General features: G+C 36.3%; 1 protein-coding gene across 8 annotated transcripts in view; it reads left to right on the top strand.

Annotated features, from left to right (window-relative positions):
* Positions 1 to 23,153, top strand: part of LOC140159295 (uncharacterized) — a 279,856-nt gene that overhangs the window by 211,059 nt on the left and 45,644 nt on the right. For all 8 annotated transcript variants that reach the window (XM_072182712.1, XM_072182718.1, XM_072182716.1 and 5 more), the window contains 3 exons: positions 9,713 to 9,890; positions 12,329 to 12,477; positions 18,162 to 18,297. In XM_072182712.1, coding sequence (XP_072038813.1) covers positions 9,713 to 9,890; positions 12,329 to 12,477; positions 18,162 to 18,297 — 463 coding nt within the window. The remainder of the gene's footprint in view (positions 1 to 9,712; positions 9,891 to 12,328; positions 12,478 to 18,161; positions 18,298 to 23,153) is intronic.

The raw sequence follows: 23,153 nt of genomic DNA, 5'->3' as shown, positions 1-23,153 counted from the left end.
CGACATAAACAGAAAGCCAGAAAATGCATCTGCTTGTCGATAAGATAAAAAACTAATCTGTATGAATGTTTATTTCTGGCTTTGTCGATATGTTAGCATAAAATTAGTAGTGAGATATTACCTATAGTTTGTTTATAATGGAATAACATAACCCTCCGAATTCTGCGGCCTCAACGATAACCTCTTCATATACTCTTACCATGGTAACACAATCAGTTCTCATGACGAGGTTCATCATGGAGCCTGAAATTCAATACAATCTGTCCTTTTAATGACAATGTTGAGACATAGATCTGTATTCAAAGCGAATTCCTAAAGGCACATTACTCGATTCAATAACACAATAGTGCTGTCTGTTTTTATTTAGTACATAATAAAGATGAACTAGACTCCGCCTATGTTATTATCTATTCTTAAACAGTATTTTGGTACATATTTTTGTGCAAGGCAACATAACAGGCCGGAATGAGTTTAGCAGCAAGTACGTCAGCACTTTATTTTTTTATATAAGGGATTTTCTGACTCAACAAAAGGGTGACTATTAATACTCCTCGTGAAACTGGCTGTTAACGGAGGGAGGTTTAGAGAAATTGATCTGCGGATTTGTCCGTCATTTTGCTGACTAAATGATGAATGCTGCTGCATTTGTATGTCATGGAATATTTATGATGATGGGGTTTTAAAGAGAAGAGGTGTTTATTGCTTTATGCTAATTAATGAGACAAATTCAATGGTCCAATGCTATGTTATTCCAAATTCTCAATATCCAATCTTAATATAACAATTGTTTATATTATTTTTTAATATGCTACAATGTACGGAAAAAATTCAAGGTTTAAAAATTACAAAAACAGAGCAATGAAATATACTTAAAACATTTTGGTACAACATTGAATCAATGAAATCAAATTCCAGAAATATTTTTTTTATTACTAGTGGTATAATAAATTGGGCTATTCAATTTGAAATCCATACACACCCTATGCAAGACATGACCTTGTTCTTTTACATAAGGGGTGTAGACTTCAACCGGAGTCACTCATTTAGGGAACTCAATTTGAAATTCATACACCCTGGGATATAATGGTCATGTCTTCCATAGGGGTATATGGATTTCGAATGGAATAGACCATTTTTTGAGTTGAATGTTTTACCAACTTGTACTTTTAAGTAGAAAAAATGGATAACTATACAAACATGAGAAATATAATGGGAATTTTTACATAGGCCTACAATGTTATTGTTTCATTATCCCTAAGGCTCCTGAATTCAATTGTTTCAACATATGCACCATAGTTTTTTTAAGTCCAAAGGTTGGCTTTGTTGGAATGATGATGATCGATGATTTGTAAATATGCATTGTTGAATCGTTGTGCCACTCTGTCAATATATATTGTGGGTAAACACTCATTGATATGCTTGAATGCAGGGTGGAAATCACAGCAAACAGTCATTTGCAAACGGTCATTTAAGAGGAATATCAGAAATGTTTAGTGGATCTGTAGATGTGTACAGGCTGTATCAAAATGATTGATATCCATCAGTTTCTAGTGATTTATGGACAAGACTGCCTCATCAAAAAAGCGGGCAATAAACTTGACTGCAGAGTCTTGATTTCCAGATTATTTGTATTGATTTATTGAATTCTCTTTTTGGAGAAATGCTACTTTCAGACTTTCTGATTCAGCTGTTAAAATTGATAGCAATATCATAGCTGTACCACCCACCAACTCTAGGCAGTTTCATAGCCAGACATTTTTAGAGGGGGGGGGATGGGTAAGGCAACTTAAAAGGCGGAGGGGACATTTGACAAAGTACAAAGAAGGCATACAAATCTTTAATACCATGGCAGCCAGCTTCCGGGGAGGGGGAGGGAGGGGGGGGGGCAAGACTTCTTTCACTAGGTAGGGCAGCTTTCCTCCTTTCTTCCCGTGGATACGCCACTGACACTAGGTTCTCAGGTTGCTCCTATAGCTGCTTTAGTTGAAAAAATGACATTCAACTACCACTATTAAATAATTGACTGATGAAACTATAAAGAGGAAAATGAAATAATTTCAAAGAAATTTGTTCAATATGTTAGATATTTAAACTAAGGTGATATTTATATAGAAATCCGAAAGAAAATCTTGACACTCTAGGCTATTAGTATTTAGAGAGCTACTTAGGCATGTAATCAATACTTTATTTAGCATTGTTTCACACTAATGGGCCAGGTAAGCCATGACCTTAACAAGGAGTGTGAATTTCAAATGGGGTTACCTAATTGGTTGGCTCCATTTGAAATCTATAACCCCCTGTGATGGAGATTAAGGTTGTGTCTTCTACAGGGGGTATATGGGTTTCAACAGGAATAACCCAATAGGTCTAATGACTAGAGTAGTCAGTGACTTTTTCGGTGATGCAGTAGAATGCCGGGTTAGATCATTGGACGGCCATTGCAAGACAAGATGGCTATTAGTAGATGGTAGAGAGTGATATAATATTGCAGGAACAAGTGGAGAAACACTGGAGGGGACAGGTGGAAAGGTTTTTGTTTTTCTTCTCAGAATTATCAGGATTATCGAGTTGACCGGCATAAACACGATAAAAGGAAAATTTCAAAGAGTAAAATATAGAATGACATTGGTGAACTGCAGTTTATTGAATTGTATCTTACCAGCTCAGTGAAGGTGAAGGAATGGTGTGTTGGTAGATTTCACAGGGTAAATTATCGTAGATGATCATAAATTGTTATTATGGAGATGTGTCTGTTTTTCAATAATAAACTCTTCTTTGTTTAAAGCTTATCAAGTTAACAGATTAGTGAACAAACTAGGCCTGGGGGTGGGGGCACTCCCATATATTGGTAAGTATCATGTGCCTGTCAATAGACCCCGTTTTTTGAGGCTACTTTCATCATTGACCCCATTTTTTCATCAGCTTACACCCAATGACCCCCTTTTTAAGTTTACACCAAATGGGCAAATATGTTACATGTTTTGCGCACATTTTGATAACACATTTAACAGTTTTGTGCCAATTTTAGCGTCAAAATAGTTAATTTTGGCAAATTTCTGCACATTTTTATGCAGAAAGGTATTTTTCAATGACACTCAATTTTTAGCTGTGCCACACTGAATGACCCCCCCCCCCCCTTTTTGGAAAAAATCCTACACTGTTCGAGACCCCTAGTATCATAAAAGGCACAGGTTCATCACTCACTATCACTTTCATATTGGAGTGCCCCACTAGGCCCTGTATGATGGAGATGCTGTTTTAGTCAAACTTGCACATATTTTGGACACCTCAACCATTTGGCTTACAAATGAACTACAAATTGGTTTCATTCACCTTCATTAACCTATGGCAACCTTACCAGTGATCTTAATCCAATGAATATGTGCCTTAGGAAATCTCCATCTGATCATCACTACCATGTAATTTAGGCAACATCATCACATCTCCATGTGTGTGAGAAGGTTGGGTAGAGTTCAATGTCTGTTGGTTTAAGATGTGGGGGATTATCTTAAAGGTGTCTACCATGCTACCTTTAATACTGAAGTTCAAGTTTAACAGATGATGAGGTCCTATCTGGATGAGCTGTGGGTCAAGTTAGGTCATGGGAGGAAAGGAGGTATAATTTGGATACATTTCAAGTAAATTTATATGCGCCATTTAATAACCGCTGTGGTCTTAAGTGACAATGGGGGAGTGGTGGGCAGTTGCTTTACCACATCAAAATAATTAAACACCTCAAACCCATCAAAGGAACCCCATGCTATCTGAAACACAATCAATGTTTGGTTTCCATTTTCTTTTATACATTTGGCTAAAGACAACAATAGTCCATTCATTTGCTATTTAGATGAATTCCTATGCTGCTTATATTATATCAAGTTACCATGCTGAGTGGAAAGCATGATTGGAAATTGTACTAGACTATGAAGCAACATTTTTATAATGGCCCATAGTCTGCGGTCTGCCATGCAACATACCTGCTGAACACATGAAGTCAATGACATATAGCCAAGGTGTCTTTTTTTAGATAGAATTATTCAAATGCAATAAACTTAATGTACTTGAAACAACAAGGGAAATTCACATTCATCACATTGCCATAGGAATAATTAATGAGTTTCTTTTAATGCTGTGATGAATGTAAAATAACAAAAGTGAGCAGTAGTTGGTCGGTTCTCCTCACTGAAAAGGGATTTCTTAAGTTTTTGTTTTTTAGCATTTCTAATGATATTATTGTAGATTTTTAAAATTGGAATTGGAATTTTATATATAAATTTGTTAAACTATTTAATTAAAATCTTTACACTTCATCATTTGCACTCAAGATTACGAAGGTTATGCGGTTGCTTTGATTTGTTTTTAATTTGGCGCAAAACTATTCTAGCTACTTATTAAATTACCATTTCTAGTCTCTCCTTTTCCAATCAATTCTAGTATTCACATAATGTATTGCTTATTATTGATGATTGCAAATTGGCAGTATAAACAGGGCATTGACGACACACAGTGAACTCTAATTCATAATTACTTGTGGTCTTCTGGTAATCCAAACAGCTCATAATAATTCACATGAATTCTACCAGTTCAGAATGTGCAGGGAAAAAAATAAGTGAGGCTTAATAGTAATTCACATGAATTCTACAGTACAAAATGTACAGGGAAAAGATAAGTTCTCATTAACATATTGAAATTAGGAGTTCCAAATCGGTGAATCTCTGAAGATATCATTCATATATCATCAGACAAATTTTATGTCACAACAATATAAGAAGCATTTATAAACACTTATAAAGTTCTTATGTACAAGTTCCTTGTATCAGATTATAAGTATGATATCATGTAAAAGAACAAATGGTGTGATTTTCCGCCGGAGTTATTATGGAATTCCTCAAGAAAAGACACCAAAGCAACATTCTACTTTACAAAATTCAAAATACTATAGAAAAGATATTCCTAACACGTTCAGAAGATTAATCAAAGATGAAAAGCATACAAATAAGTCATGTCTTCACAGCTTGCAAATCTAGTGGGTGTTAGCCTTCATGTTTTATGCATGAGCAAGACACCTTGTGATTTAGACCCTGTACCAACTTTCATAAGTCTTTTTTTACCATATGTGGCTGGACGCGGCGAATGAGCCGTAAACTCGTCAAACTTCATTTCGAGCTACAGGTGAAAATATATGCAAATCTCGTATTTTGGCGAAGTTGAGATTTTTGGAGATTTGAAATGTTTAAGTTTCTTCTAAACACATACAAAGTTTTATTTTAAAGAAATAAGTGGAAATATGAAATAATCTACATTTTCTAAGGCCCATCTGATGAATGGTCATTATGCTTCCCTAACTTTGAACGCGTTTTTCTCGGTTTCGCGTTTTGATTCATGACAACCTATAACAAGCCATAACTTCGCTTCTGATTGTCATATTAAGTTAATTGAGGTGTCATTTTAATCCCTGAAACATGCTCTTTGCAAATATGTAAAAAAGTAAAAATGACCAGAGGGGGACTTTACGGCTTATTCGAGGTGTCCAGGCACATATTGTTCATACAGTAATGGAGAAATTTTATTGAAAAATGATGGTTATAGCTCAGAATCATTTTATAGTCGGCTTCCTCAAAGTTTAACATTTAAGCTGTTTTGTATCATAATGTACAGTTTTGCTGTTCTATTTTCTGTGAAACCTCCCACTGCATACAAATACAATGATGAAAAGCTTATTGTTGTACAATAATAGAGAAGAATTGTAACATATTTGTACAATATTACATCAGCTTTTTATCGTTTTTTAAAATCATGATATGAATGCTATAGCATGACCTGGCCTAAATATTGATATTTTTTTGAAGTGTTCTGTAACTGCCTGAGGAAGTGTGTAACCCGATGAGTTCCCTTGCTTGAGAAATTGTGCACAAAATGGTTATTTCATGGTCTAAGCTGGTATGTGACAAACATGCAATGATTATGTGGAACTTAAAATAAGGTGGTTTGAAGTAAATTGTTAAATTTGTAACCTTTCTGCTTGTTGTCATCATTATGTTGACATGGTTGTCTCTCATCATGTATCATTGTCATTACATTACCTTCTTCCATCTCCATCTCTTCTTCCTCCTCCACCTTCACCTCCTCGTTGGACATCCTCCTCATCCATCATTGTCATCATCATCATCATTTATTATTGTCATCATCATCATCATCCATCATCATCATCATCATCATTGTTGTTGTTGCCATTGTCATCAGTTGTCATCATCATCATCACTATCATTGACTCATCATCATCATCATCATCATCATCAGCAGTAGCAGCAGCAGCAGCAGCAACAACAACAACAACAACAACAACAACAACAACAACAACAACAACAACAACAACAATAACAGCAACAGCATCAGTTATTATTGTCATCGCCATTGTTATCAATTGTCATCATATGATCATCATGATCATTATCATTGTCATTGTCATCATCTTCGTCATCGTCGTCTTAGTTCGTTGTCATCACCATCGTCGTCGTCGTCGTCGTCGTCATCATCCTCATCATCATCATCATCATCATCATCATCATCATCATCATCATCATATTGCATTGATCTTCAAACTTTATCTTCAGGGTACAGACACACTTACATGGCATGCCTGGTTCTACTCAATTCCATGATTTATTCTGTCTCTGCACCTGCCACTAATGTAATGCATTCCCTCACATAAAAGACAACATTAGTACATCCAAAATAGAAGCGGTATTGATACACAACATTTGAAATGTACCGGTGTCGTTTAAAAGATGCAGCTTCTGAAATGATGAATAGAACATAAATATGCAGAACTTGAAAACATGCACAATATGGGAAAAGGTTTGGCTGCATTGTCATAGTAGAATTGGATATGGATGAATGTTTAACGGCTTTTCACAAGATTTCTATGTTAGAAATTCTGAAAGATGCAAAAGGGAGACTCTTCTGACTTTGAATGGTTTTAATCAAATATTCAGAGATGCGTGGCAAATTGTACCTACAGACCATGCAGCTACAGCTGGAAATCACTTAAAACTGTGATATGTTTACCACGTTTACAGGACGAGTTGCTGTCATAATTATGCCAAGGATGGAAACCTACTACAACTGATCGCATGCACGATGGACCACAATAGCCTCATCCCAATGGCATAGTCCAACTCAATTACATAATCATAGTGCAAATTTTGACCTCATGTTGCAGAGTATGAGTTTTTGTACCCAAATTTTGAAAGGTCATTCAATGAATGTACAAATATATTGGGGTTTAAGAACTGCGCCCTTGATAGATGAGCATGTTGTGGATCCTAGTGATGGGTGGATCGAAATTACAATTATCAAACAAATGAAGCCAGAAGTCAACTGTCATGTGTACTTTTATAGTATAATTCTCCATTGGATTGTATAATTCCACAAAATCAATTCCAAAGCTTGAAATAATGACAAAAGAATTCATCCTATTCTGATCAAAGATGCATTAATACCGACCAATAGATACACATACATTTAATTGAAAATTGTCATTTAAATGGGCTTAGACTCATCTACATTCATCAAAATATTTCCAAATATATATTGAATGTGGTCACTTGGGAATTGCACATCTTGGATTGGCAAAACCAATCTTGCATCACAGAGCAGAATATATAGGGCGCTCACATGCTCTTGGCAGTAAACCGCCATAGAAACGCATCTTATTTATGAATGTGGTATTGTTGTACTGTGCCGTACAACGATGCCTATCACATTCACGACACCTGTATCTATTTCAAATGAAATAAGAAAACCTTAAACATGTTCATCTATAAGAGGCACAGTTCTTTAACCCCAATACATTTGTACATTAATTGAATGACCTTTGAAGATTTGGGTACAAAAACTCATACTCTGCATCTTGAGGTCAAATTTTGCACTATGATTATGTAATTGAGGTTATTGGACTATGCCATTGGGATGAGGCTCTTGTGGTCCATAGTGATAGCCTCTGTCAATATTGCTTCAAACATTACCAGCCCGTTTGGTGAAAGTCCTTCAATTTTACCATCTTCTGTCTTTTCCATATTCATTTCGAGTGGATTAATTTAAGTTTATCTGAATTGCATGAGTGAATTATATAAAGATCAATGCCGTCTACTCAAATTAAAGAATTTAGCTTTTTCTGTCTTTCCTACATATTTCTTATTTATGACAAAAACATTGATTATTTAATTGTGGTAAATGGGAGCACAGACAAAGTGCTGTGTAATTACACTGTCTGTTTGTTTATTTGTCAGTAGTGACCTGAAGAAAGGACTGAAATTCAAGATGAAACTTCAGTTCCCCACGCTATAGTGTTTCCATTAATGTGCAAATGTTTATCAATTGGATTTAGAGTCAATTTATTGTAACTATTAATTAAACATATGTAAATATGGACTATTTTTGCATAGAAATATCAGAATATCCGACTCGCCTTTCTACACCTGGAGTGTTGAGCCGTAATTTGAAGAAGAGAAGAATAAATGCTCAACTAATTTAAATATTATTTTGTCAAAATTATGCCCAAAATTATGCAATGTGTACAAAAATGTCATTCTACCCATATTTTAAATCGATGTGGCCATGCATTTATGTCCTACATGTATTTGCGTTAGTTACATCAAGACTGGTCATTTCATTGAGTGGTGTGCATAGGCATTTTCTGCGTTGTTGATCAAATTTTCTGCTCCGTTGCATCGTGTACAATGTCAAGTGGTTTGTCAACCCCGGTATAAATACTGTAATAGCTGACTTCATAAGATGTGACTGCATGGCGGCATTGTTGGGTATTTTAATTGTGAGTGTGAGGCTTTATGAGAGGAGAGAAAATAGAGAGAGAAAATCACATTGTGTTTATTCTACAATGAATATTAAAAAATACATTATTTTGAATTTAAGTGAAAGGAGAAGCTTTGACATTGATGCCATTGAAGTATGTAAATAAATAGAGACTTAACAAATATTGGAGTCCATTAGTTTTGAATTTCAATGATGCATTAATTCCAAGCACTATTTTGAATTTTAAATGAAAGGAGACGTTTTGACTGTAAAATTCCATTGAAGTTTGTAAATAAACAAATGTAAACAAAATTATGTGTAGTTGGTTAGTTTAAATTTGATGCATTCATTTCTGTTCAAGCACTTAAAAGGATAAAGTCAACAAGTCTTGTTTTATAATTTATCGATTTATGTCAAATGGCTTGATGGAGAACAAAGTCTATGAGTGTATTGTTTATGCTGTGAGCATGTTTCACCATTATGTCTAAAGACCATATTCCAAGCCTGTAATTAGGGAGGGGGAGGGGGTAGATGCCAAAACAGTCCCCTTTTTTGTGACCCAAAATGTCCCATTTGTGAGTGCAACAAGCAAAGAAAAAAAAAAGATTTTTGTATGCCTTTTTGGTCAAAAAGGTCCACATTTTGAAAAAAGGTCCACTTTTCCCAAAATCTGCCCCAGTCCACTTTTTCAAAATCAGCCCCCAAATAAATCCTTGTATGGTTACAGGCCTGCCATATTCAATTTCAATGTAGAAATGAAAAGACATCATGATGATGATTCCGTTAACTTTTATGATTTTACCAATTATTTCATTCACTGTACAAATAATTCATGTTTACTCCACAAAATAGGAATAAATCTTAATGTTCTACCATTTATTTGTTGTTGTTTTTACAGGTATATGTGCTTTGGAATGTGTACATGGAGATTTACGGGAAAAGAAATGCATCTGTATATGCGAGCAGGGATGGAAGGGACCCTCGTGTGATGTGCCTATCAGGCCGACCACACCGGAACCATTCATGCCACGATGCAACCTGGACTGCGGACAAAACGGGGTCCTCAATGAGGAATTGTAAGTTGAAAAATACTTAGACAAACAAATAAATAAACAAAGAAGTATATAAACAACCAAGCAAGTTTATAGAAAAATTATCAAATTCGTGGACATCATGGAACATTCAACTACGCTTGTTACTCCGCGACTAATCATGCTAACTACGCGCGCGTACGAGGCTATCTTTGCGCACAGCCACGCAAAGAGTATGTTCCACGATGTCCACGAATTTGATAATTTTTCTATAGTAATATGTGTCATGAAGAAAATGAAGTATGAGCATATCACCCCCGTCATATATGAGCTTCACTGGCGGCCTTTAGAATTTCGGATTCAGTATAAGTTAGCTGTTCTTGCTTTTCGGCACTTCGAAGATACATTACCAACTTATCTGTCTGCTACGCTCTGCACGTACAAACCAGCTTGATCACTTCGATCTTCTACTGAAAGATTATTGAAATCTCCACATGTTAATCTTAAATCGGCTGGTGAGCGCCACTTTCATTTCGCTGCTCAGCTGTATAGAATTCGCTTCCAAACATCCTCCGTAACATACCTCCACTTACACACATTCAAAAAGCAGCTTAAAACGCATCTTTTTTTTTCATGCTTTTCCGGATTCACATATGTAACTTGTTTGTCTTTATTGTTTGTGCGCCTTGAGTTCTTTTGAAGATTGTGCGCCTACTAAGAACCCTCCATTATTATTATTATTATTATTATTATTATTATTATTATGTGTAAATCTCTGGCCTGTACACCCCTACATGTTTGTGAAGTCCAGGGAGTAATGACCCACAACCCCCAGTCATTATTTGGTCTTTCCAATGATCCTTTGGGCTATTCCAGTTGAAATCCACTATACATTGTATACCCCCCTTTGGAAGGCATGACCTTAATCTTCCATCTTCCAAACAGGGTTACCTGAATGGTTGATTCTATTTGAAATCTACACTCCCTGTCTGGAAGTTTAATGTCATGTACTTCATAGAGTAGGGGTGTATGGATTTCAACTAGAATAGCCCTTTGTAAACCGTCTCTGTCCATGTGTGCATTTGAAACTGTATTTCAGCCTTTCCCCAATTCCCATTAGGCCAAAAAAAAAAAAAGGTTTGTCTCAAAGCTTGCGCGCGCGTTTGTAAAATCCCACGATTTGACAAAAAACAAATGCGGAAATTTTTTTATTTCAAAAAAAAAAAAAAAAAAAAAATTTAAAGTTTTTCCAGAAAAATTGGTGAAAATCAGACTTTTTCTCAAAATACCATGAAAAAAGTCGGAATAAAAAAAAAATTTAAAAAATCGCATTTTGCATTTGTTTTAAATTTCTCGTGAGCTTTGAGACAAACTTTTTTTTTTTGGCCTTATTCAATTTTGAATATCTCATTTGAAATCTGTCATGAAACCATTGTGGTAAGAAAAGTCTTTCACAGAGGGAGTATGTTTTTCAAATGGAATTGGCTATACTAGGGTTAATTATGTTTGAAACTCATACTCCCGCTGTATATGGCTTTACCTATATCTTCCACAACTGGAGTGAGTATTTCATGAAAGTTATCCAACATTTTGTCCATTCTATTTGAAACCCATACTCCTTCTGCGGAAGACTAACTATATCTTCCACAGGGGGAGTGTTGTTATCAAATGGAATAGCCTTTTGTTGGGAAATAGGCAAAGTTTGGGTGTGGCAGTACACTATTCATCTGATATTTTATGCAGAGTACTTATATGACGTGATGAATCGGACATAAAAATGTAGTCGACTGGTGATAAAAATTGCTGGCATACAAGCCGATAATTCTACCATTTGATTGATGATGACATAGAACTCTCGCAAATATCTGTCACCAGTTTGTACTTAATGTTGAATACTTTTGATGTCACAGAAAGGATTAATCAGAAGCATATAGTCTATAAAATTAACAGACTATGGATTATCAACCAGGCTTAATATGCTACATCTCATATTCAACACCTCATTTGGTCTACAAAATGAGTATGAAGAAGTTGCAACGTTGCTCATTTTTATAATTGTTTACTCCAAAACAAAATATGGGCATCTTGGTATAGAGATTCGAACAAAGTTGTTTGAAAAATGATGAATTTATTTGCCTGAAAAAGATTCCCAATTAACCATAACAGGCCTGAGTACTTCGAGCATTAGGGTTAACCAACCACTATTAAAACTCCATAGGCTTAATTAACCCTAACAGGCCTGAGTACTACAAAATATTACAAAAAACTTCTGCTGGTGCATGCATCCCACAGGATGTGATGACGCAATCACCCTAAGTGATATATAGGCACGCTTTCGTTGGCCTGGCCAGCGAAAGACTTGTGACTAAGTGTCAGCGACCTATAATAGTGCTTGGCATGTGAGGGGTTCTCCAGCTAAGTTTTGTCCCTGTTTTCAGATGAACGCTTTATTTTTGTTGGTGTCAAACTGTTTTTTCTTTCAGATGTATATGTGTATGTGATGAAGGTTTTACGGGAGAAATGTGCAGGGAACCGGAAGTGTGTAATATAACATGTGGGGACTATGGTATAAGAAACAATGACACATGCTCATGTACGTGCCAATCGGGTTACTATGGCGACGATTGCTCAGGTAAGATGGCAGATATGAAGGAAATAGCTTGCGTAATGAAATCAGTGTCCAACGATAATGGTGAAATGAATGTCTATCACTATGATCCACAACATGTTCATCTATCAGGGCACAGTTCTTTAACCCCAATACATTTGCACATTCATTGAATGACCTTTTGAGTACTAAAACTCATACTCTGCAACTTGAGTTCAAATTTTGCACTATGATTGTTTAATTGAGGTTATCGAACAATGCCATTGGGATGAGGCCATCGTGACCATAGTGTATGGAGGATGCTGTGGTAATTAAGATCTTGCCAAGGTCATGTTTGATGAAGCCTCACAAATGATGTAATTGTGAACAATAGAAAGGAAGAGAACAAAACCGTGCAATTTGCAATGAAATGATTACCACAATACTTTTGCGTTAGGGAATGCGAGTGCAGTAATTACAGAGTAAAAGTGACCTTATTCAATTATCAAATTTCACTTGATTCCACATTTCATGCACTGAAGTAGCAGATTGATTCACAAGAAGTATTAACTCCATGAGAACTACCTTCCTATTGGTTAAAAAGAAATTTTCATTATCAATTGGACCAATCAGCAACATTGTTAGAATAATTTCACCACACAAAAAAATTGGGGTGAATTATTTGCAAAGCTCCATTCTGATTGGTGATTAAAATGAAGATACCATATAATTGACCAATCAAAGACAATGTTAGATTGGCAGGTGGTGCTCAGGGGGTTAAGGTGGTTCACACACCATAGCTAGACCATTGGGCTTACTCGGCAGTATGGGTGTTTATTAGGGGGGTACTTATGAAAGTGGCACTTAGTAGGGGAGATACTTATTAAAGGGCACTTCTTTGTGCAGAATCTTATTATCCCTTCAAACCAAAATCTGACATAGTGTCCCTTTAAGATCAAAATGTGAGTGAGTAGTATTAAACATATACACTTAACTCTTGGAGGCTGGATGGACCTCATGGTCTGGCATAAACAGGGACATTTAGGTATCTAACATTGATGTGAGAAATTTACATAAATTGGACACAGTGGTAATTCCCCTTTAATGTTTTGGACAAAGAGCATTCAGTTTCTTTTGACAGTGAACACAATAAGTTAATGGCAATTCATAGCATGGAACCTTATGTTATCTCTAGTGGTATCAACATTTCTCATCTATAGTGGTTCTTACTGCAAAATGTCATTCAAGTTTGAACATAAACATGTTCATGTGAAGGGGCATACACCGACAGACAGCATTGAAAGGGAGCAAAAGGTTGCTACATTTCCGAATGTAACTCATGCTAGTTGTGCTCAGATTTGCAGAGCTATAATATTGGAAGGCATCATCATGATAATGTTTGTTGCCTCGCAGCAACGTCTTGGAATCCCAAATGAAACTCTAAATCTTAATTTCATTAATAGGTGTGATTTTATAGTTTGAATTCGGGTTTGACAAATTTGGTTTGACAAATTAGGTTCACAAGTTGCAAGTATACTAAACATAAATCCCATTTTAAAAACTGTTCTTGTTTTCTTCACGCTTGTTCTAATTTGTGAAGCCAAAAGACTTGAATTCACCGGTTTAGTTTAGCAGCCCAATTAATCGTACTCGTGTCGCGTGCTAATTCCTCTTATGTGAGGAAATATCCAGCGTGCGGTGCATGACGAGTGCACACTTTGTCAACACGAACGGAGAACATTGGTTTCAGGTTACGAATTCTATCTGGCACTCCAGCACATTTCATTAAGACAGAGAACAAAGACAATACAAAAAATTCAGAATATACGAAGTGCTCGTATTGATTAAAATTGCATCTACTTGGCCTAATTCTTCAAACAGTTTGTCAATAGTAATCATTATTTTGTTTTATGCTTTTGTTTTTACAATATAGCTAGCATTGTTTTTAAGGGTTATTATGGAGTAGGGAGGTATGGCAAATTTAATCATGCATATGAAGGAGACAAGACAATTGGCTATTCCAGTTGAAATCCTTACACCCCTATGGAAGACACGACCTTAATCTCTAACACAGGGGTTGTAGATTTCAAATGGAGTCACCCATTCAGGTAACCCCATTTGAAATTCACACTCCCTTGTGTGGAAGATTAAGGTCATGTTTTCCACATGGGGTGTATGGATTTCAACTGGAATAGCTTGGTACGCCCAAAAAGTAAAACCTGTCGTAAACTAATCTAGCAAAGAATTAAACAAATGCCAAAAAGTCTGTGTGCACTGTGAGTTCAATTGTACATCTTTGCAAACAGACCGAGAAAAAACGGCAAATATGTGTTCTGCCAATTTTGGTCCCGAAACGTGAGGGTTTTTAATCAATTGCAATCACGTATACATCCACTATTGCCTCATGCTTATGGCATAGTCCAATAACCTCAATTAAACAATCATAGTGCAAAATTTGACTTCAAGTTAAAAAGTATGAGTTTTTGTACCCAAATTTTCAAAGGTCTTTCAATGAATGTGCAAATGTATTGGGGTTAAAGAACTGTGCCCTGATAGATGAGCGTGTTGTGGATCTCTGACTGCATGTGTGTGTGTTGTTTAAGAGGAGGATGTTGGTAAGAGAACCAGAGGAAAGACAGTTGTATGGTAAGGATGCGGGTTTGCTCCAGGGCCAGAGTATCGCGATGATTCTTGTGGTTCTATTGCTGCAGTTTGGCAGAGCATTCTCTTAACAATATCTTGGAGACTGTTGGTATTTGATTTGTTGAAGTTTACACAATGTCTCAGACAGTTGCCTAATAGCGTCTACCGGCAAATCTAATTTTCTGGTCCATATTTATTGCAAGTGAGCCATCGTTAGATGAGATGAGGCAATTTTTGGTTCCGTATCATTTATAGCTGGAACTTCTCACCCATAACTCTTTGGAAATTACATTTGATCGAAAACAAGTGTATCAATTTGAAAAAGTTTGATTGTTGGATATTTTGGTGCATCATAAAGGTAGCGTATAAGTAGTTGCAAATGGCTTAGTAATCAAGGGCTGGTATAATTTGGTTCACCTCAAGTTTGGTAGTGACGTCAATGCTTCTTCGTGGTTGCGCTGCAAGCGTGCCAACAAAACGCTCATGTACGCGTGCGTGTACACTTAGGGCGTTTAACTTTACGCGCGCGATTTGATACTGCTGCACGGGAAATACGCACATACGTCACTACCAAACTTGAGATGAAACAAATTATAGCGAATAGTGAATAGTGTGGACTGAGTTTACTTGCATTCACCTGTTTGCAATGCTAATGCTGGTATGTCAACAACTGTTATATCTGGCAAAATAAAGTAACTGGATCTAGAGTTAAATTTTTTAAGATAAAAAAATCACTTTTTTAAAAACAATTTGCATAAGAAATTATATGATTTTGGGACCATTTCTCTTAGTTTTTCAAAATTCACCAAACATTTACAACTTAAGGGCTCTGTTACCCACCTTTGCACAGTATAATTTGGTGTATCTGATGTGCTCTCAGGTCCCACAAAAATACTATGCAAAGGTGAGTTACAGAGCCCTTAACTGCTGTTTTTAAATATGACAACACTGTACAAAATGGTCCACTTTTTGGTGACACATGACAAAAAAAAAATCATTTTGTACCTTAGCCCCACGAGAACTACCTGCCTATTGGTCAAAAAGAAGTTTTCATTAACAATTGGACCAATCAGCAACATTGTTAGAATAATTTCACCACAAAAAAATATTGGGGCAAATTATTTCCAAAGCTCCATTCTGATTGGTGATTAAAATCAAGATATCATGTAATTGACCAATCAGAGGCAATGTTAGATCGGCAGGTAGTGCCCATCAGGTTAATGCCATTGAAAACTTTTATTCAGGTTTGTCGTCAACTTCTGATGCAATAGACTTTTAGCATGCACGATATGCATCACTACAATGGACTTACTAGCCAGAAACATTACCTGAAACACATTACCAATAAACATGATAAGGCAAACTGAATATCTAGATCTAATATAGAAGAGCATATTTGCATACCACGGTCGCTAAATCACTGTCTCGGATGAATATTAAACGCATAATGACGACATCTCAAGAAGAATTTATGAAGAAATTAAATAAATCTTATCGCTTCATCAATTATGAGCCAAGCATGGCAAGATTATTTGAAAAGAGCAGTTAGTATTCACCGAGATGTTTAGATAACAAGTAATTCAAAGGTATTCACCATGCAGTGTACGGTTGTTACCCCCTATTTTGGTTACCCATGGCAACAGACCTAACTTAGCGGGATTTAAAGTGCTCGGACTCTGCCGCCTAAGGGGATGATGCCAAGGTGTTAATCAAGGTTTTCCTTATCACACAGTAGCTTTATATCTTATGGCCAGTCATATTTGCAAAGCTGGACGTGTATAATATAAACAAGCTTACTGAGTATGTAGTATTGACCATAGAATTGAAAAGATATTGCAAAGAAATAAAGTATAGAAATGAGAATACACAGAAGGTTGTTATTGCGCCAGTGGTAGGGATGAACTTTATGCATTGGCATGCCATATATAGAATATAGTACACACACAAGTTCAAAATAATATTAGACCTGCATGTCCTTTCAGTTTGAAGTTGAATTTCGTTAAAATTTGAAGTTGGTTTTCTTAAGACAACTGTAAGTGGTTGAATATGTTATTTGAAGAACTCTATTTTGAAATTTTAAACAGCAGACTTATTTTGGTAAACTACTTTTAGAGAATGCTATGATGCTATACTTCTAAGCGTTTTAAGCGGGTCAAGCTTTCGTCAAAAGTAGCTCTGACTTCTTCAGGACAAAGTACCTAAGAATGAGAGACATGTACACTGACCCTTGCCTATTGATGGCTCTAAAAAGAGCCGTTCACTGAACTGTCCCTTGTCAACAGAGAATAAGCAGACCTCGTCTATCTGCTAATGTAAAAGGTTTGGTTCAGCTATACAATTAGCTATACAAAATCTCAGAAATAAAGATTATTTTTTGAAATGCGGGCAAAAGTAATTCCTGATATATATAGCTTAAGGTTACCATACAAATGAAGCCTATATTAGGGTAGTAAAAGCTATAAACAACAGCGACTTTTCTTGTTACTATTAACCAGTCAGATGCAATCACCATCTAGGGTTTTTTAATCATGACTGTCCACTGATAGCTAGCTACCAGAGTCTTGCTAATATTTGCCAAAGAAACTCTTGGTGTAGTTAATTGCTCATCCTTCATGTTTATTGCCACTGTCTTGTGAGCTTCAGCATTATTATTTGCTTGTTGATCAGCCTTTATAGTTTGTACAAGATGTTGTAAGTGAAAAGTCACACGTAACGATGAAACTGTTCAGATATCAAATGGTCATGACGATTAGGAGTCGTAAATTCAGTAGGCGGCAGTGGTATTTGTGTTGAGAGAGTAAAAGGAAAAGGAGTTGAACCTGGATATGTTTTACAGAATGGAGTGCCCATTTCTCTTTCATTAGCCATTAGCGATTAGGCCAGACTCCAGCTTGAAATGTTGCTGTGGGGGATTGCCACTCCTCTTCCACAGCGAGTCTGTTACCTCCCCAACATTTAAGAATGCCGGTATACCCATTTATAGGAGCTTTAATAAAATTTGGCCAAATTACAATTGAATCATGATTAATCTTTCTTCCATTAATGTTTACCTCTTTCTATACTCCGTATATATCTCCTATTTACAGACACACCTGAATCACTATGTTTAGCAGGCACCTTCTGCAAGAATGAAGGGAAGTGTTCACAGTGCCTGGGTGATGGAACTTGTTACCCTGTGAATGAAACACTAATAGAAGATCCTGGTGCTTCGGTGAAATGCATGTAAGTATAAATCAAGTTCATGTGGATGGTATTTTGGTAGCCATGATATTGTTACACTTCTGAAATTGGCTATTCCAGATGAAATCCATACACCCCCTATGGAAGACATGACCTTAATCTCCCTCACAGGGGGTGTGGATTTCAAATGGAATCACTCATTCAGGTAACCCCATTTGAAATTCACACTTCCTGTGTGGAAGATTAAAGTCATGTCTTCCATAGGGGGGGTGTATGGATTTCAACTGGAATAGCCCATTTTGGAGCAGACGACACTGAATGGGTAGCTCCATTTGTAATTCACACTCCCTGTGTGGAAGATTAAGGTCATGTTTTACATAGGGGGTATATGGGAATAGCCTCAATAGTCTTCGTAATGAAAAAAATATATTTGAGCCGTGCCTGCAGCATGCGTGATTGGTAGTGACTCGTATGCTAATTAGACTAGGACCGTGCCGAGACAACGCAATCAATATGAAGCAAGTCATAAGGTGAAGCAGATTGTATTGCCTTGAAGAAACAACCTGATGAGAACACAAGCAAGACACAGGAATTTGGCACCGTTGATTACTGGTTGCGGACATGATATAGCTGCCGTTTTCATAACTAGGGCTATTCGCTGGCGAAGTGATGTAATAAGTGGATTAACTACCATAGCAATAGGTGAAAACAAGTTTTTGATTATATCGCTCTGAACTACAACATTCATGCGGTACCTATGCATTGAACCATAGATGTCAAAGAACAGGAATAAAGACCTGGATTGTAATTCTATAGAATGCGCATATTATGGTGATCACTCGCACCTGTAAGAGTGCAACCTGCTTGTAGTGCAGCGCAATATAATCAAAAAAAGTTTTCACCTATTGCTAAGGTAGTTAATCCGATTATTACATCACTTCGCCAGCGAATAGCAAGGTTCTTATAAAAGAGATCTGAAACAATTATTTTGTAGGATGACTTTTGTTGCAAAGACACCAAAGGCTAAGTCAAAAATATGTCGACTTTTTTGGTGATTTGACATGCGATTCAGTTTGAAAATGTTTGCTATAAACTGTTTATGATCATATCATTAGAATAATCACATAGAGCAGCTATTGATTTAGCCACCACGCAGGTAGGCTTGTACTTATAGTCTGGACAGGATGTCGTATTAACTACAATACAAATTCCCTATTCCCAGAGTATGCTATCGTCATGTCCAATGTTTGCATCTCACTGCAGGGTTGCCAAAAGATTTCAGCCCGAATCGCGGGTCAAATAATCGAAAAGTCGCCCAATTTTTCTCTTAACCATTGGTTTCTATGGGGCAGGAAACTAGGGGAAGTCGCGGGAGCCAATGTTGAAAAGTCGTCCAATTTTTTCCTTAACCATTGTTTTCTATGGGACCGGAAATTGTCAAAAGTCGCGGGAAAAATCTTCAAAAGTCGCCCAATTGGGCTACCAAATCGCGGGTTTGGCAACCCTGTCTCACTGAAGTCTTGCATCATAGCCAGAATGTTTTTACAATCTTTCATTTCTATCAAATTCGCACTTGCTTGTGAGTGGACTAATCTTGCTGAATTGAATTGCAAATCGATGACGACGACATACGTAGTAATGGCTAAGAAAATAAACCTTGATCTCATCAGGTGATAGCCAGTCATGTGTTAATATCAAAAATGTCGCCCGCCGAAATATTATTTGATATCGCGGAGTCACCTGGACTATTACGGTGGTGGATATGAGACTTTTATTACATAATTCATATACGCCTGCATTAGCGTCTTCCGATACTGTTCTGGTTAAAAAGATAAATACTCAATCTTTTTTTTTAATTCTCTAATTTATGCCTTCTGTTTAATTTAACCTGTTTGCAGTTTAAATTAAGAATAGTAACAATTTTGTGTCTCATGAAATGAAGCAAAGAATTTATATTTTTGTAAATTAAACCAATTTCACTTTGGAACCAAAGAGAGAAAAGATTGATTTCAAAGTTCAATGTCTTTGAGTGAAAATGGTTGCATCTTTTTTAGACTGTACTAAAAGGTTAAAAACAACTTCTTTTTTGAATATTGTCCTTTTGCTTAAGATAATATACATCAGTTAGAGTGTTTAGTTTCTGTTAAAGTCACTATACTACGGTGCAAATATTCAATGTGCTTTCAAGAATGAAAACACCAGTTTCTATCTCCGCTTGGGAAATTGCCATTTCTGTCCCATCCTATCACAAATAATTTAATCAAGTGTTGGTTGTTGAAAGTAAAAACCTTCACATTGCTGTTCCGGTTGAAATTCATACACCCCTTATGGAAGGCACGACCTTAATCTCCCACACAGGGGGTGTAGATTTCAAGCTACAATTACCGAATAGGGTGCAACTTTTTAGACTTGAGTCCAGTCCTCATTTACGGAATTTATGGTTAGGGTTTAGGGTTAGGGTAGGGCAGTCTTGTAATAAGACTAGTAGAGTTGCACCCTATTCGGCAATCGCTTTGATTTCAAAATAGAGTCACCCCATATAGGTACCCCATTTGAAATCCACACCCCCTGTGTGGGAGATTAAGGTCATGTCCTCCATATGGGGTGTATGGATTTCAACTGGAATATCACATTTGGTTCTCACATTTTAAAATAAAATGGCTTTTCAAGATCTACTCTGAGTTATATTGCAGTTGGCAATATTTTATATACATAGAAGCTGTACATGTAAGATTTTAGGGAAATTTTGAGCCTAATCAACATGTATGTCACAGTTGTTTCCTCCCATTCGTCCAAGTCACTATAATCTAATTCATCCTGGCTAAGTTCATTAACCTACATGTAAAAGTGCAGACACCAAACTTTGACAATACGTTTTTGGGTATGATAATGTGTACTGAAAATGCACAAGTGGCAAGTTACTAAGTTAATTAGTACACACATGGTAGTGAACTTTTGTTTTGGTGGTGAGAATGTACGGTTGGTTATCAGTTCAAAATGGGAGCTGACAGTTCAGCGAAAAGTTCAAGGATCTTGAGACAAGAGCGCATCCCCACTTATGGTCTGTGCCCCCACTAAAGCTGAATTCAAATCAACTAAGACAGCTTGGAATTAGGTAAAATTGCATTCTGCTCTGGTCTATGTACATGTATTTATGTGTGTGTGAAATGTTCACATTATGTAGATTGAAGAATCAAGCCAAGAGATGTAGTAGATCAATGGTGACTTAATTGGGCTATTCCACTTGAAATCTACACTACCCCTGTGGAAGATGTAAGAAATATCTTCCACAGGGGGAGTATGTTTTTCAAATGTAATTGGTCAGGATGAATCATTTTGAAAACCATACGCCCCCTGTATTGTTGCTTTACGTGTATCTACTACATGGAGTGAGTATTTCAAATGGAAGTTACCCATTTGTCTATTCTATTTGAAACTCATACTCCCTCTGTAAAACACTTGAGCTAAATCTTCCACAGGGGTAGTGTCGATTTTAAATGGAATAGTCCATTCATTGTTTTTTGTTACAACCCTAGAGAATTAGAAAAGATGATGTTCAGTGTAAATTGTAATGCCCTAAAAATCAAGCTTGGATAACAACACCACTTTAAAAAAAGCCAAAAAATGGCCTCATTCCCAATCCAGGATTCCCAGTGGCATCGTTCAGTGACATCCATAAGTTGACTTTAAGTTCTTGGGTATGAGTTTTAATACCCAACAATCAAAGGTCATTCTGCGAAGGTACAGACATATTGGGGTTGAGAGAACTGTGTCCTACAGATAAGTATGATGAATACAGAGTGTGCGTAGAATTTGCTTGCAGGAGAATTCTGATTAAAAATTTGCAGCAGAGTTTGGGAATGGAAGCACTTAAAGTCATTTGTGTTGCTATTTCTTGCCAAGCATTTTCTTGCATCATAGCCTGCGAACAAATGCGCAGTGAATGCTCTCTTTTATTGTAACCACACATTTGTGTGTAGTATTCATATCTGTAAAACCTATAAAACATCTTGTAAAAAAAGGCTATGCAAATGAATTTGACATAGTTTTACACCATCATATTTTGTGCAAAATGGGAATATGTGTTTATTCCTTATCAAGTATACAATTGGAAAACAAAAAGTCTGTGTGTATTAAGAGTTGATTCAAGAAACTAGTTTTAGGCATTACAGTCTTTCTATCTTCAAGTCAGATACAATCACAAAGTGGTGAAACTGTGGGGAATTGTACTTAATGCTCATGTTTGGTGATGGGATGAGTAGAAGTGTTTTCTCTTGCTTACACTGTGCATACTAGCCATAGGTTTCAACATAAAAGGTTTTGATATATTGTATCAAAATATCAAGAGCTATCTCTGGAAATACTGAACCAATACTAGGCTTGTTTGTACTCAATTTAATGCATTTTTCATGTTGATTCCATATATTGTCATGTAAATGTACAATTCTGAAATTTCTGAATTTGTAAAGAAAATTTTGAATTTTATCATCTGTAATCGCTACCTGTGTAGAGAAGGCTAAGCTCTTATTGTTGCTATTAAGATGACTTTTTCTGACTTGCCTAAATTGTGAAAGACTTGTAGAAGATCTAATGAAGTGCTTGTATCAGAATTTTCATAAATAAATACCATGGGTTTTTGTTTTCATCACATATGCAAATATGTTGAAATCAATCAGTTATTTCTATTTGTAATGTAAAGGGTTGCATCATTTTTGAATGTTGATGCAAAATGTTAAAATGCTATCAAATACATAAATGTCAAATGTAGCGATGTGAAGCAATTTTAGAACAGTGGGCATCGCCCCAGCTCTAACCCTAAAACCTTGCCCTTAGCTGGGTGTGGCACTTATAGTGATGCCAGTGGTTCTTGTCTCAAAGTTTAAGTATCTCATATAATA

The sequence above is a fragment of the Amphiura filiformis genome, chromosome 8 (genome assembly GCF_039555335.1).
Source record: "Amphiura filiformis chromosome 8, Afil_fr2py, whole genome shotgun sequence".
NCBI lineage: Eukaryota > Metazoa > Echinodermata > Ophiuroidea > Amphilepidida > Amphiuridae > Amphiura > Amphiura filiformis.
Note: the sequence above shows the minus strand (reverse complement) of the source record. Positions and strands in the feature narration are given on the sequence as shown.